This window comes from Thermobia domestica, chromosome 1 (genome assembly GCF_964235325.1).
Source record: "Thermobia domestica chromosome 1, izTheDome1.hap1.1, whole genome shotgun sequence".
NCBI classification, from domain to species: Eukaryota; Metazoa; Arthropoda; class Insecta; order Zygentoma; family Lepismatidae; genus Thermobia; species Thermobia domestica.
Genome location: NC_137454.1, coordinates 244,429,250 through 244,442,442, shown reverse-complemented (window position 1 = coordinate 244,442,442; position 13,193 = coordinate 244,429,250). Strand labels below are relative to the sequence as shown.

At 35.2% G+C, this 13,193-nt stretch overlaps 1 protein-coding gene across 1 annotated transcript in view; it reads right to left on the bottom strand.

Moving 5' to 3' along the window:
* LOC145694940 (5-phosphohydroxy-L-lysine phospho-lyase) overlaps positions 1-12,864 on the bottom strand; it is a 97,383-nt gene extending 84,519 nt beyond the window's left edge. The window contains exon 1 of the mRNA XM_081771727.1: positions 12,483-12,864. Coding sequence (XP_081627853.1) covers positions 12,483-12,544 — 62 coding nt within the window. The 5' untranslated portion in view covers positions 12,545-12,864. The remainder of the gene's footprint in view (positions 1-12,482) is intronic.
* Between the last annotated feature and the right edge of the window lie 329 nt (positions 12,865-13,193).

Genomic DNA, 13,193 nt, shown 5'->3' with positions numbered 1-13,193 from the left:
GGGGCTTAGCGAAGAGCAGTGGCGGATATAGAAGGTAAAAACTGGAGGCTAGCCAGAACCCAGACTATGATAATTATATCGTAGTTTCAATTATTGTTGACACTCAAAAAACTGAGGGGGCTAGGATAGATTCGCCACTGGCGAAGAGCTTTAAAAATGCGACTTCATCACCGGGCTGCGTAAGTTGAATACATTTTCACATCGATTACGAGAAAGGTTTCATGCAACTTCGTATGTTATTGGAGTGTGCTTATGCTGGTCGTGGAAGGAAAGTCCTAATGTGTGTAAAGTTCCACAAGGACAGTATTATGTCTAAAAAGTAGAAAGACTTTTAATGGTTTATAACTGGGGAGTTAAAAGCACATAAATACAATGTATCTTCAAAGAATAATGAATTAAATCAAGCAGTATTCTCTATACAATAATGTGCATTAAAAATTTTTAAGCAATAAAGAGCGTCATTTAACGTTTCCAATAGCCCAATTAACATATTTTATGTGTTGTATGAAATTTCAATACTTAGTTTCTTTTCTTTATATAAAACTAGCAGCGTTCACCCCGCTTCGCTGCGGTCACCCCGGAACGCAATAAACTTTGTTACTTAGAAAATTTTTACTTTTTCGCTTTCAAGTGATATGATAAAAACCATAGTACATTGCAGTAAATGTTAACATTATATCGCCTGTCATTTATGTTAACCCGCCGAGTGACACGGTCATGCGGGTTGCATATAAATACGTTTATTTTTACCTATGATGAACTAACAAAGGATTTGTACGTTATGGACACTTGAATGGTCAATTATCTCAAGACACTGGTAATTGAAAATTAAAGTGATATGATAAAAACCATCTAGGGTCCAAATCCTAATAACCCCCCAAAAATGAAAGAAATTGGTTCAGCCGTATTAGCGTGATGAGGGAACAAAGGATTTGTACGTTCTCTTTTATATATAAGATAATGTATTTCTAGAGGCAGGAATATTTTTATGTTTTCTCTGAAGTATCATAACTTTAGTATAATAAACTGAGAAAGAACAATGCAATTCCTGTGAAACACGTCTAGGTGCAAAAAGGAGCTGAGAAGAATACATGTTTGCGTTCTCAGATGCTGTTAAAATGATCAAGCCGAAACATCAAGGAAACTGTAAACCAAATGCTGTTTTGCTGGTCACTCTCCGCCTAACCAATAAAAGATTTTTCAGTAACAAACTAAAAACTATGGTTATGCATAAATCGCATCTCTTTGTATTTTAGTGGATAATTGCAATTTCAACTTAGAATTTTTAAGTCTATCTCTGCTACGTCTATTCTACGTGTAAAGGCAGTAACGATATTTCAGCATTTAGGATTCCAATAAGGGTTTAAAGAGAATTACGAGGTCAACTACTGATAGAACGCAATGGTTAAGTTTCCATAACAGAAGCTTAAGAAACCATAACACTTTCCATATACGTCTACAACCACCACGATCATCACGCATCACTTAGATCTGTTCATCTGGTTGACATAAGGATGGCTATATGACGAAGTCACAAAGTCGCATGCCTTCCCAACTAATACGATTTAAAGAAAAAATTACAAACATCTATTCCTGTATACAAGTGGGGAAAAAAACTCGTAAAAATTTTAGCTATATTGCGATTTTGATTTATGTACATGAGAGCAGTGTTCGAAGTGGATAAAAAAAAGCAGAAGCGGTATGTTTTATTACGATTTTAACTCGACATACCGGCTATCTAAATGTTGAAATACAGTGAGGATATGTTGCCTAAAGGATTGCATATCTATTTACATAATGACTGAAAATCACTGGAGAGCTTCTCTTCGGTTACGGGGGAAGGGGAGGAATGAAGAGGCTTTGATCCCTCGGCAACAACTTTCTGGGAAAAAAATCAAGATATCCCCTTAGGTTGTATTATAGAGAATTATACATGAAAATGCTCAAAACCTAATTTTTATATTAACAATTTTGTGGGAAAGTTCGGACCCCTCACTTGACTTAGGGATACACCAAATCCCCGGAAGAATCGCCCCTAAATCAGCTCATTCTCAAAACACATTTATGTGCATTAAGACAAGGAAACACACACACATACATACGAAAGAAACAATTAAATATGGCACATCAAAATATAAACTAGATTAACTCCTTTGAAGACATCTCAATTTAAAAACAAAATGTAGGAGAAAGATAACAAAAATGTGGATGTTGTCAACTTAGAAATTATTTCTACATAAGAAATAAAATATTTTTACTTGTAAAGCTATTCGTCATATTACTGTGTATAAAAGTGGATTTATTAAAGATATTTAGCATCTATTCTCCAGTAACAGTATGTCTTGATAACCGAAAAACCAGAGGCGGTATGACATACCACTGCATACTGTCTCACTTCGATCACTACATGAGAGACATGGCAATACAGTGCAAGTCACAAGGCTTGACGTTAATTGCTGTTCATGTGTTCTGGCTTGGTTCTTTCTAGCGCACGCTGCTGTCACAGATTAACCCTTTAAATATCTGGCCTTACGTACAACGTAATCATGCCATTTTCATGACAGTTTTATTATTATTATTATTATTTCTTTTATTTTCCTGCCTCCTTGCTCCAGACTGACGGTAGGAGAGTAGGTCGGAGGCTCAGTCTAAGATCTGTGGGTCACTGCATGCAACGAGGGAGAGATTCGAAGGAGGTATTTTTGTTCTGCTTCTCGCGGGAGAAAAAATGAGTCATGTTGTCTCAAGGGCGAATGAATGTTCCGCAATAGGTTTTCGATTAAAGATTGTGTTTGCTTTACGACCCACATACATAAATTATTATTACGAAGAAAATTATACTTTCTTAATTCACTTTAGGATTTCGGAATTTAACATATAGTGTAAGTGTGTAACTGTTTTGAACATTTAAGAAACGAATTAATATTCTTGAAGTATATTTTAAACTTATTTAATCTGCAATGTGACTGTGAAAATGCCTATGGGAAGCCACTGACAAATATGTAGATGCAATGTTTGTAATTGAAATAAGTAACTATAAAATACCAATAAATAGAAAATAGGAAAATTTCGAAAAATAAAATTTCAAATTTTACACAGAAATACGCTGCATAAACATGAATTTCTATTGTGTTTACTATTTTAAAGGCTAGAATTATCAAGGATTTGGGTCAATTGTCATGCAACGTATGTTTAAGACGGGGACTACTGAAGGAGGTTTAGATAAATTCGGTCCGGAGTAGACTTGCAGAATTGCATGCATATTTTGGTGTTCCTTGTAGATATGTGGTTAGCAAAGGCGTCTTCAGCAGGAATCCCGAAGTTCAATTGTCGGTAAGAGCACTGTAGTTCAGATCCTACGTAAATAGTAGGTGCTGAAAATGAATGGTCGAATAAATTATCTATTTGCTTTAGAAATGATTGAAATTGAATACATATTTAAATTTCAATGTATCATCCAAGCATTACCATGTCCCTATATTGCAAGTTAATAAATATATGAGAAATGAAGCTAATTAACTTTTTTACCATTACTTACGAGTACGTAGGTTTGTATCAATTTCAAATCATACTCTTCGTATGTTAATGGGTATGTAACTGAGTGACTTTTCCAAAGTCAACTAAGAAATTAAAATTCAAGAAATAGATTGAGCAATGTTCACAACATGAATAGTTTTTCATTTCTTGAATACGAAGTGTGGTAATTAAATAAGGAGACTGGTATCATAAATGTGATGTATTGCAAACAAAGTTACAATTGACTGTTATCCTCTCCAATATATTTCCCTCCACTATCTATACACCGCTGCATATGTGCCTTCCATTGTTCAAAGCAATGCTGTAGGTCATCAGATGTCACACTGTACAACAACTCTGCCGTTTTTCGTTTCACCTCTTCCACAGACTGAAAATATGTTCCCTTCAATGCACTTTTCACTTTTGGGAATTGATAAAAGTCACAGGGAGCCAGGTCTGGGGAGAATACTGATGAGGATAGTCGAGCACAGGAATGCGCTTGGCTGCTAAAAACTGCTTCACAGAAAGGGCATTATGGGCAGGCACATTGTCTTGGTGGAGGATCCATGCATCGTTCTTCCACAAATCAGGTCTCTTCTTCCTTATTCTTTCCCTCAGCTTGATTAGGACTTCTTTGTAGCAGGTCTGGTTCACAGTTTGACCCTGAGGCACCCATTCAGTCATGATGATATCCCTGATATCGAAAAAAACGACGAGCATTGCCTTCACTTTGAACTTGCTCATTTATGCCTTTTTCATTCTTGGCGATGTGGGAGTCTTCCTGTGCATGGATTGACGCTTAGTTTCGGGGTCATACTGGAAAATCCATGTTTCATCACATGTGATGACACGTGTTAGCAAGTCTGGTTCTGCTTTGAGTCGTTCTATGACGTCACAGCAAATGATCTTTCGAGTGTGCTTTTGTTCCTGAGAGAGGTTTCTCGAGTCAATTTTTGCACAAACTTTAGTCATGTTTAAATTGTCATGCAAAATTTGTCTTACCCTCTCTTTGTTAATGTTCGTCAGTCTGCGATCATCCGAATGCTCAGACGTCTGTCTTTCGGACAAGTTCTTTAATTTTTTGAACATTTTCGTCCGTTTTTGAACTCAAAGGGTGGCGGGGTCGTTCATCATCTTCAACCTCCTCCCTACCTTCTTAAAATCGTTTGTGTTATTCGAAAACTCGCCTATGTGACATAGCATTATCACCATACACCTCTTTTAACATTGCACAACATTCCTTCGGTGTTTTGTTTAATTTCACCAGAAATTTGATGTTAATGCGCTGCTCAACTTTACTGTTCATCATGATTCCGGCACTACTACAAAACACTGTTCTTTATGCAAGCCTGCAAAGAAAAGAAAAGCTTTCAGAATCATGAAATAAACAGTGGCTGCTCATGAAGGTTCAAGATCAACAACACATCATTAGCTACCTCCCCACCACGATCCTGCGCGACAGGAGATGCGCAGTCTCGTTATTTAATTACCACACCTCGTAACTTGTATTCTTTATGTTGAGCAAAATATTGGAATGCCTTGAAAGTGAAAAATAACTAGAGGCTCCCAAAGCTTGGAGGAGCTTGCGGTGAGGAGAGGGAAAGCGAGTTTCTTATTGCCTATGTGACCTCCCGGAGCCGCCAGTGGGTCGACAACAACTCTTTAAAGCTGCGTATCTCTAGATGCAAAATATTTTTACAGTGAAAATTAAGAAAGAAGAAAACAATGGTTAAAATCACATTTCTCAGCTTTTTAAGGAAGGACAATTTTTAAAAGTAGTTTCATGCTCTTTCTTTGTGTTGCTTTTCCTTCTTTCTTCAATTTTCTTTGTATTATGAAAGGTGCTTCAAGTAGTTCCAATCTTAAATCTATAGTTTGCTACAATGCCATTATCTAAAACAGCGTTTCCCAACCGGTGTGGCGCGGCACACTGGTGTGCCGTGAATGGGCCGTTGGTGTGCCGCGAGGAATCGAAACAAAATTATTAATTTTATAGCAATCAAATTGCAAAAGGTAGGGAACGAATGTGTATTTGTGTTTCACATTACTATGAACCTCTACTATGAATCTACAATTTTAAGTTTCATACCGGGTTACTGTTCTGTACATTTCTAATGTTGAAAAAAGTATTTGTTATCATTGTTATGACCATTATTGCTTCTTTATTGTTGCAGACTATTTCGTAACTTGAAAATTTAAAATCTCATTCAATCCTTTCGACAAATTACCTACATTTGTGTTTTAAAAGTAAAAGAGATTTGTTTGTTTGTTCGTTATTTAGTGTTCTTCCTTCTTAGTAAAAGGTTGTATACAGTTTTTTAAAAAAGAGTATTTTTAGACACCTAAGTCCAATATTTCATTGCAATTTTTTTCTATTGTTAAATTAGAATGAAAAATAAGCATAATGATTTACAACGGAGAAAAACCAGTGATAGAGCTTTCTTCTCTGTGAGAAGATCAATAATCACAGAAAATATACCACTGCGTTTTATATTTACAAATAATAATATCTATAAGTGTGCCGCAAGAATCCAAGTAACACCTGTAGTGTGCCGCAAGTTTAAAAAGGCTGGGAAACGCTGATCTAAAAGTTAAATAATAAAAAAAGAATCATAACACATGCTTCTCCTGATCTCTTCAAATATTAGAATGGAAATTAAAATATTTGAATAGCAATTTATTATTATTACTATTATTACTATTTGAGAACTATAAGGCCAGGCAATGTCTCGCACAGCAAACTCAAACTGTTTACTTCCACAGCGTTACACAAAATTTACAAACAACTGTCAACTGATTATCATCAAAGCATCTCATCTTGAGTTAGTACTTAAATGACTGATCAACACGCTTCGTTGGCTCAAGTCATTATTCAAGCTCTTATCATCTGTTAGGAAAAATGAAAGGTTAAATCATCTACGACAACAACAAAGCCTTTTATTACTCCATTAATTATTATTCATGACGTCATCGAAAGAGTGGTGATAATCGTGGGTATTCCGATGGCCTACGATAAGATTAAACAAATGTAATTCATATTGCTATGTAAGAGTCATCGTTATTCTACTTTATTTTTAACTAGCAGCGTTCACCCCGCTTCGCTGCGGTCACCCCGGAACGCAATAAACTTTGTTACTTAGATAATTTTTACTTTTTCGCTTTCAAGTGATATCAGTAAATGTTAACATTATATCGCCTGTCATTTATGTTAACCCGCCGAGTGACACGGTCATGCGGGTTGCATATAAATACGTTTATTTTTACCTATGATGAACTAACAAAGGATTTGTACGTTATGGACACTTGAATGGTCAATTATCTCAAGACACTGGTAATTAAAAATTAAAGTGATATGATAAAAACCATCTAGGGTCCAAATCCTAATAACCCCCCAAAAATGAAAGAAATTGGTTCAGCCGTATTAGCGTGATGAGGGAACAAAGGATTTGTACGTTCTCTTTTATATATAAGATTTGTGTTACTGCCTCATACTTGTACGTACAATTGTATAGCGATGTGAACACGGCCAAGAGCAGTTACCCGAAGCAAATTGTATCTTTGTAGTAATTTGTTACATATCGCGTATCTATTAATATGAATTGTTCACATCCATAACACTGAAACATTTTCTAACGAATGTAAGAACATAAATTAAACTCCTTGACTACAGGCATGCAGGGCCGGCCCCAGGCAGTTTGCCACCCCACCCTTTCTCCAAAAAGAACAAATCTTAAAACCCACTATTTTAAGTATGCTACCCCATCATGAACAACGAAGGGAATGGGATCCCTTTCTGAGTGGATGTGCACTCGCACTCAGAAAGGCTTAAACACTACAAATACAATCTCGTCTTTTTTCTTTAAATAAAATTTATTACGTTGGTGATAAATAAAGAAACACAAACGCAGGAGAAAAAACGGTAATCATGTTTATAGAATTCAATATCGACCTTCAATCTCAATATATCAGTTTGCAATTGCAGTGCAACTAATTCTTTTATCTTTATTTCTTGATTTTACTTCTATTATTTTTTAAAACTTGTTTTCACCTTCAATGATAAGGAACTTCTTTGTGACAAATACAAGACAATATAGTTTCTATATCAAAACTGTGATAACTAAATAACAGGTGTTGTCTACTGTTCCAGAATTGAGTTCTTGTATTTGACATCAATTAAGCAATTCATGCTGGGATTTGATTAATCATTTGCTTTAGCACTGTCCATGTGACCTTAAACTAATGCGACCTAAACATTATTTATGACTGTAGTATTCAAATAGAAGCAGGGGAGGATCCAGGACGGACTTCTGGGGGGGTGCGTTGTAATACTGCTACTTATAGCTACTTTTAAGAGCTCCAAACTCTGGGATGGGTATTATTTATATATATTTAAAAACTTTCCTCTTCTGGGGGGGGGGGTGATCGCCCGCTAGATCCGCCACTGAATAGAAGGCCAGTTTAGTAAATTTACTGTCTGTCCGATCGTAGAAGGTGCCTTTGTCCCAATATTTTACGCCACACCAGGCTTTCTTCAGAAAACTGTTCGGTGGATAGTGTTGTCCACGAGACAAGAAATAAGATTTTGTAGTCTCAACTTGTAATTTTTTGTAAAATTCTGCCCCCCCCCTCCCCCCGCACAGCCCTTCCTGCTCGTTACAGGTTTGATCTAATTAAAAGCTGTCTGGTCCTCTTTAGCCTTTCTATGGATGTAATGCCAAGTAGATAATATTTTATGCATGAAAAATAAAGAAATCATTTTTAAACTTAGAAACCCGCAAAGATTCTTTTCTTTTCTTTCTTTCAGTAGTTAGTTCTTTTTTTTAAAAAAAAAAAAACTTTTTATAAAGGAGTTAATTCTTGTAGAAACCAACAAAGTAGATCCTATACTTCACAGCGAGCAATTCTTGGTTGTAAATTTTGTCATATAAATTGCTCTTACAATATTCATGAAATTTGGTGAAAGTTAATTTAGAAATAGTTTATATATAGATGATAAGTCTCAACTTCTCGAGACAAAATTAAGAATGCTTGAATTACTAGATACCTTGAAAATAAATTCAATTTTCATGGAATTTAATTCTCAACACGAGAAAGCTATTTAGCTACGATCTGGAATATTAAATATTATATCTTGTCCAGCAGATCCTGGGACTAATTATTATTATTATTATTAATAATAATAATAATATTAACTTGCCTTAATCATCCTTCTTCCTTTGCCTAAAGGTCATTATGGTGAACATTAAACAAACATTTCTCTTCATTTTCTACTTTTTCTGCTGCAAGTGCGTCGCATGACAAGGATTATTGAAATCTAAGTGTATAATATGCTTCTTCCCTGTGCAAGAGTGGAAGTGACACATCACTAACCAATCACTTTTTTGAACAACGAAAGGATACGAATATTGTGGTTTACCTCCGTTTAGAGGTAAGGCTGAACACTCAGACGTTTCATTGCAGACCAGGAGGTGGTACATATTTGCATGAAATGGTAGGGTATATCTTTAATTAGATCTCATTTTTGGAAAATCATTACAGGGTGGTATTTAAAAACTTTTTTAGGGGGAGGTAACTAAACATTTTAAGAAATAAGACGAACCTACTGATTTGAAATCCAACAAGTATTTATCGAGGCCTCTATTCTCATAAAACTAATTTGGGGGCGATTTTGGTAAATAATTGATTTAGAAGAAACATTTTTTTAATGATGAACCTAGCCAATTTATATAAAAGTTTTAAATGATCACAGACCAAAATTTGGTCTTCCAGATATTACATATACCGAATGTTGGGGGGAAAATGCGAGCCCGAAAGATACTCAGCGCAGGGAATGTGAAATAAAAGCAAAAGTAAAGTTGCATGGGTCGCAAAGCTCTTCTTCTTAGAGCTATAAAATACTGAAAGTGCGACAAACCAATTTAGGACTTCTAATTTGAAAACCATGAACTAAGTCAAGCAGTTCGGGAAATTATACACGAGCCACTATAGGTTCTATCTTTAAAAAATTGGCTTCCGACCTGTACCATATCTAAAGAACAAACACACTGAAGAAAAATAAGTGTAGTAACTGCTGAAACACCATACACACACAATCCTTGAAACAAGTATTTTCCTATTGATTGAGTGGGGTCATGAGACAGACATACTCGTCCAGTCAGCGATGGCCCTAGACAATTTGCCGCCCCGTGCAATGACATTTGCCGCTTCCCCCTCCCCGTTCTCCAGAAAGAACAAATTCTTAAAAGCCATGATTTCAAGTATGTTACCCCATCATGAACAACGAATGGGAGGAAAAGGGCATTCGCATTCAAAGGACTAAACACTACTAATGCAATCTCATTGTGTCTGTCTTTTTATTATTATTATTATATAAAAAATAATATATGTTAGTGAAAGAAAAAGCAAACACACCCGCAGAGGAAAGATTGTAATCCTTTATATAGAATTCAATATCGAGTTTCAATCTCTCAATATATCAGTTTTGCAATTCCAGTGCAACTGGCTCTTTTATCTTCACTTTCCTTCTACATCTGTTAAAAGGTAGAAAAAAGAAAACAAAATTTGTTTCCACCTTCAATGATACGGAATTTCTTTGTGACAACGGTAAGACTAGTTTTCATAACAAAACTGTAATAACTAGGGAACAGGTATTCACTTTTGTTCGAGAAATTAGTTCTTGCATTTGACAACAAGCAAGCAATTCATGCTGGGATTTGTTTGACCACTTGCTTTAGTACTGTCCATATGACAAACTAATGCGACATGAACATGATTTATGAACGTACTGTTCAAATAGAAGGCCAGCTTCGTAAATTTAACTACCATCATCATAAACTCTGTTTCCAACAAGAAATATGTACGGTATTTTATGTAACATAGTAGATCTATGACAGATTTTGCTGCACCTTGAGGATGCGAAATCTTGGACGAGTTGAAAGGTAACTCCTCTCACTTTCGGAAGAAAATTCCCTCCAGTAGGGGTGATTATAAGGGAGGGCAACCCCATGAAATTTAATGGGCCCGGTACTTGAGAGATTAGTGAAAAAATTCTTCTTTTTAAGTTTTCTTCATTCAATTAAAACTTTTCGAATTTGGAATTCTCAACAGCGAGAAAATAATCGTAAGTTTCGTACAGATTAGATTAAATAAAATTCGATTTCAAATAAAGTGGATTTAGTGAAACACCTTTAGTCTATTGACAATACAGAAATTTAGAGAATTTTGAATTGTTACTTGGCTACTTTCATGAAAACGGAGTTTGGCAACAGAGGAGGCCCGTAAAATCTATAGCCAGCCCTGCCCCACTAGGAGATGAATAAACTGACATTATTATCAGAAGTTAGCAAATTGATTAAAGTTCATCATTCATACGTTATATAATTAACATGTAGGCCTATTTCATTTGTAGTTAATGTATGAACTAGTGGGTAGTGGTAGGATTGCCAGACGTCCCGGTCAGACGGAGAAATTTAATTTCTAGTCGCAAAATTATTACCAACTTCTAGCGCTTTTTCCATAAAGGAGCTTAATGGAAAAGTCAACAGTGACAGGACTAATGCTCTACCACGTGAACTTTGCAATGACTTCAGTGATTTTTTTGATAAAATAAACAATATACGGGCTTTTTGAGAAAGGTTCAATCAAGTGAAAAGAGTGTATATATATATATATATATATATATATATATATATATATATATATATATATATATATATATATATATATATATATATATATATATAATTTCAACAGAAACAAGCCTTGAGAGAAATTGAATTTCTTGAGAAATTAGAACACCGAATTTTGAGACTAAAACACTTTAGAATGATGTCTGCATTATTACTATTATTATTATTATTTGGTACCGTACTACAAATCAAAATACTATCTTTATGTATACTAATATTTATGTAGTGTAAATTTGTTTGAATTCTAAGTTATGTGTAAGAATAAATCTTATATTAGAATTTAGAAAAACGTGCCTATGAATTTTCATTGTGCATCAATGAGAATTACTCATGAGAATTTTTGATAAAACATTGGCATTAACAATGTCCAGGTTTGGAGCTTCAGAAATCTGGCAAGTCTAATTAGTGGTGTCCCTAATCTTACATAATTCAATAATTTTGGACGGTGTTCAAATGTCGAAATATTCGAAATGTAGACTATGTCGAAATACTCCAGTGCTTTTTCTTTTTCACCCCTGTCTCGACTGTTATGATTTCGCACCCTGATAGTTAATAGTGACATACAATTATTTAAACTATTTTCACAATAATCTGAGATACATATATACTTTTATTTTTTTATTTATTTATTTTTTTTTTTTTTTACAATAAACGTATTGTTTTGCTGAGATAGTAGTTTTAGTTAGATCTTAGTCTGTTAAAAGCACAGCTTGTACAACGGAAAATATTACGAAAGCATTAGAGTAGCTATTCTTGCTTACATTCTTCTGTTATTAAAACCGCTGATCAAATAATAGACAGAACAGCCAATGAGCAACAATAGTCTACCCTTAATTATCCTCAGTGAGTACGGCTCTACTGAAACATTGCCATTTTCCTAATTCTGAACCAGTCCCGTAGCAAGCCCCCAAAAATGCAGGGGACCAAGTAGAAGTGAGGGGGTGCGGGCCAACCATATTCCTACCGTGAAAATTTAAGGGGGTATTCGGACCCCCGTGCCCTCCCATGGAGACAGGCCTGTTTTGGACCTTCCTAGGATAGATGGATTATAATAGTATATCTTCATTAAATTTAGTATTATATTAAATGGAGTCAACATTTGTTATTTAAAATGTCAGTGTGTAATGACACTATGTTTTACTCAGTAGGATATATTGAACTTCGGAAGCTGAGCTAAACTTACAGCATTCTATGTAAATACATTATATGAATAATTTCTTACAATATTATTATTTTGGAACTGAAACATTACTAACATGATTAAAAACCACGACTTACCCAATATGTCGTTTTCGAAGCCTAATTGTCTCGTTTTTGCTTATGCGTTCCAGAGAGTCCATGTTGTTGTTGTTGTTGTTGATTTAGATACAGAACTTGAACAAAATAGATGCAGTAGAGTACAATGAACTATTGACGAACGAAATGCGTAAAAAAAAGCACAGCTGTCAAACATACACACACACATAAACACACGTAGTTTCTTCTACAAACGTTCTGCGACCCGCACAGGAATAGCACACAGTCCAGCTAGACTCTACTCTGCTGACTGACTGACTCAATACAAGTGAAAAGTGCTTTTTTCGCCTCCCAGCTGGTTCAGTGCCTAGCTTCGCGTTGTTTTTCGATCGATGTCGTTTGGCGAGCTCCTACATATCTTGGGTTGCAGGACAAGGGACGTAGAGGGGCAATGAAATTACCTCACGTGACTTGCGCTCTTATTCCTTATCACCACGTGAACATAATTATTGGTCAGTGGAATTAACTACTGTATCTCCTAATCAGAATTTGGATTTAATTTAATAATGGTTTCTTTTTTCTAAAAAAGAAAAGGAAAACAAAATCTAAAAATGATACATATGTTACGAACTATAATTCAATCTGAAAGCCCTTACATTGTATTACGTACATGAACTAATCATGTAATTAGTAATGTGTAAGCACGCGTGCTACACATTTTTATGCATGAGTCTCAGGTTCGATTGGGATGGA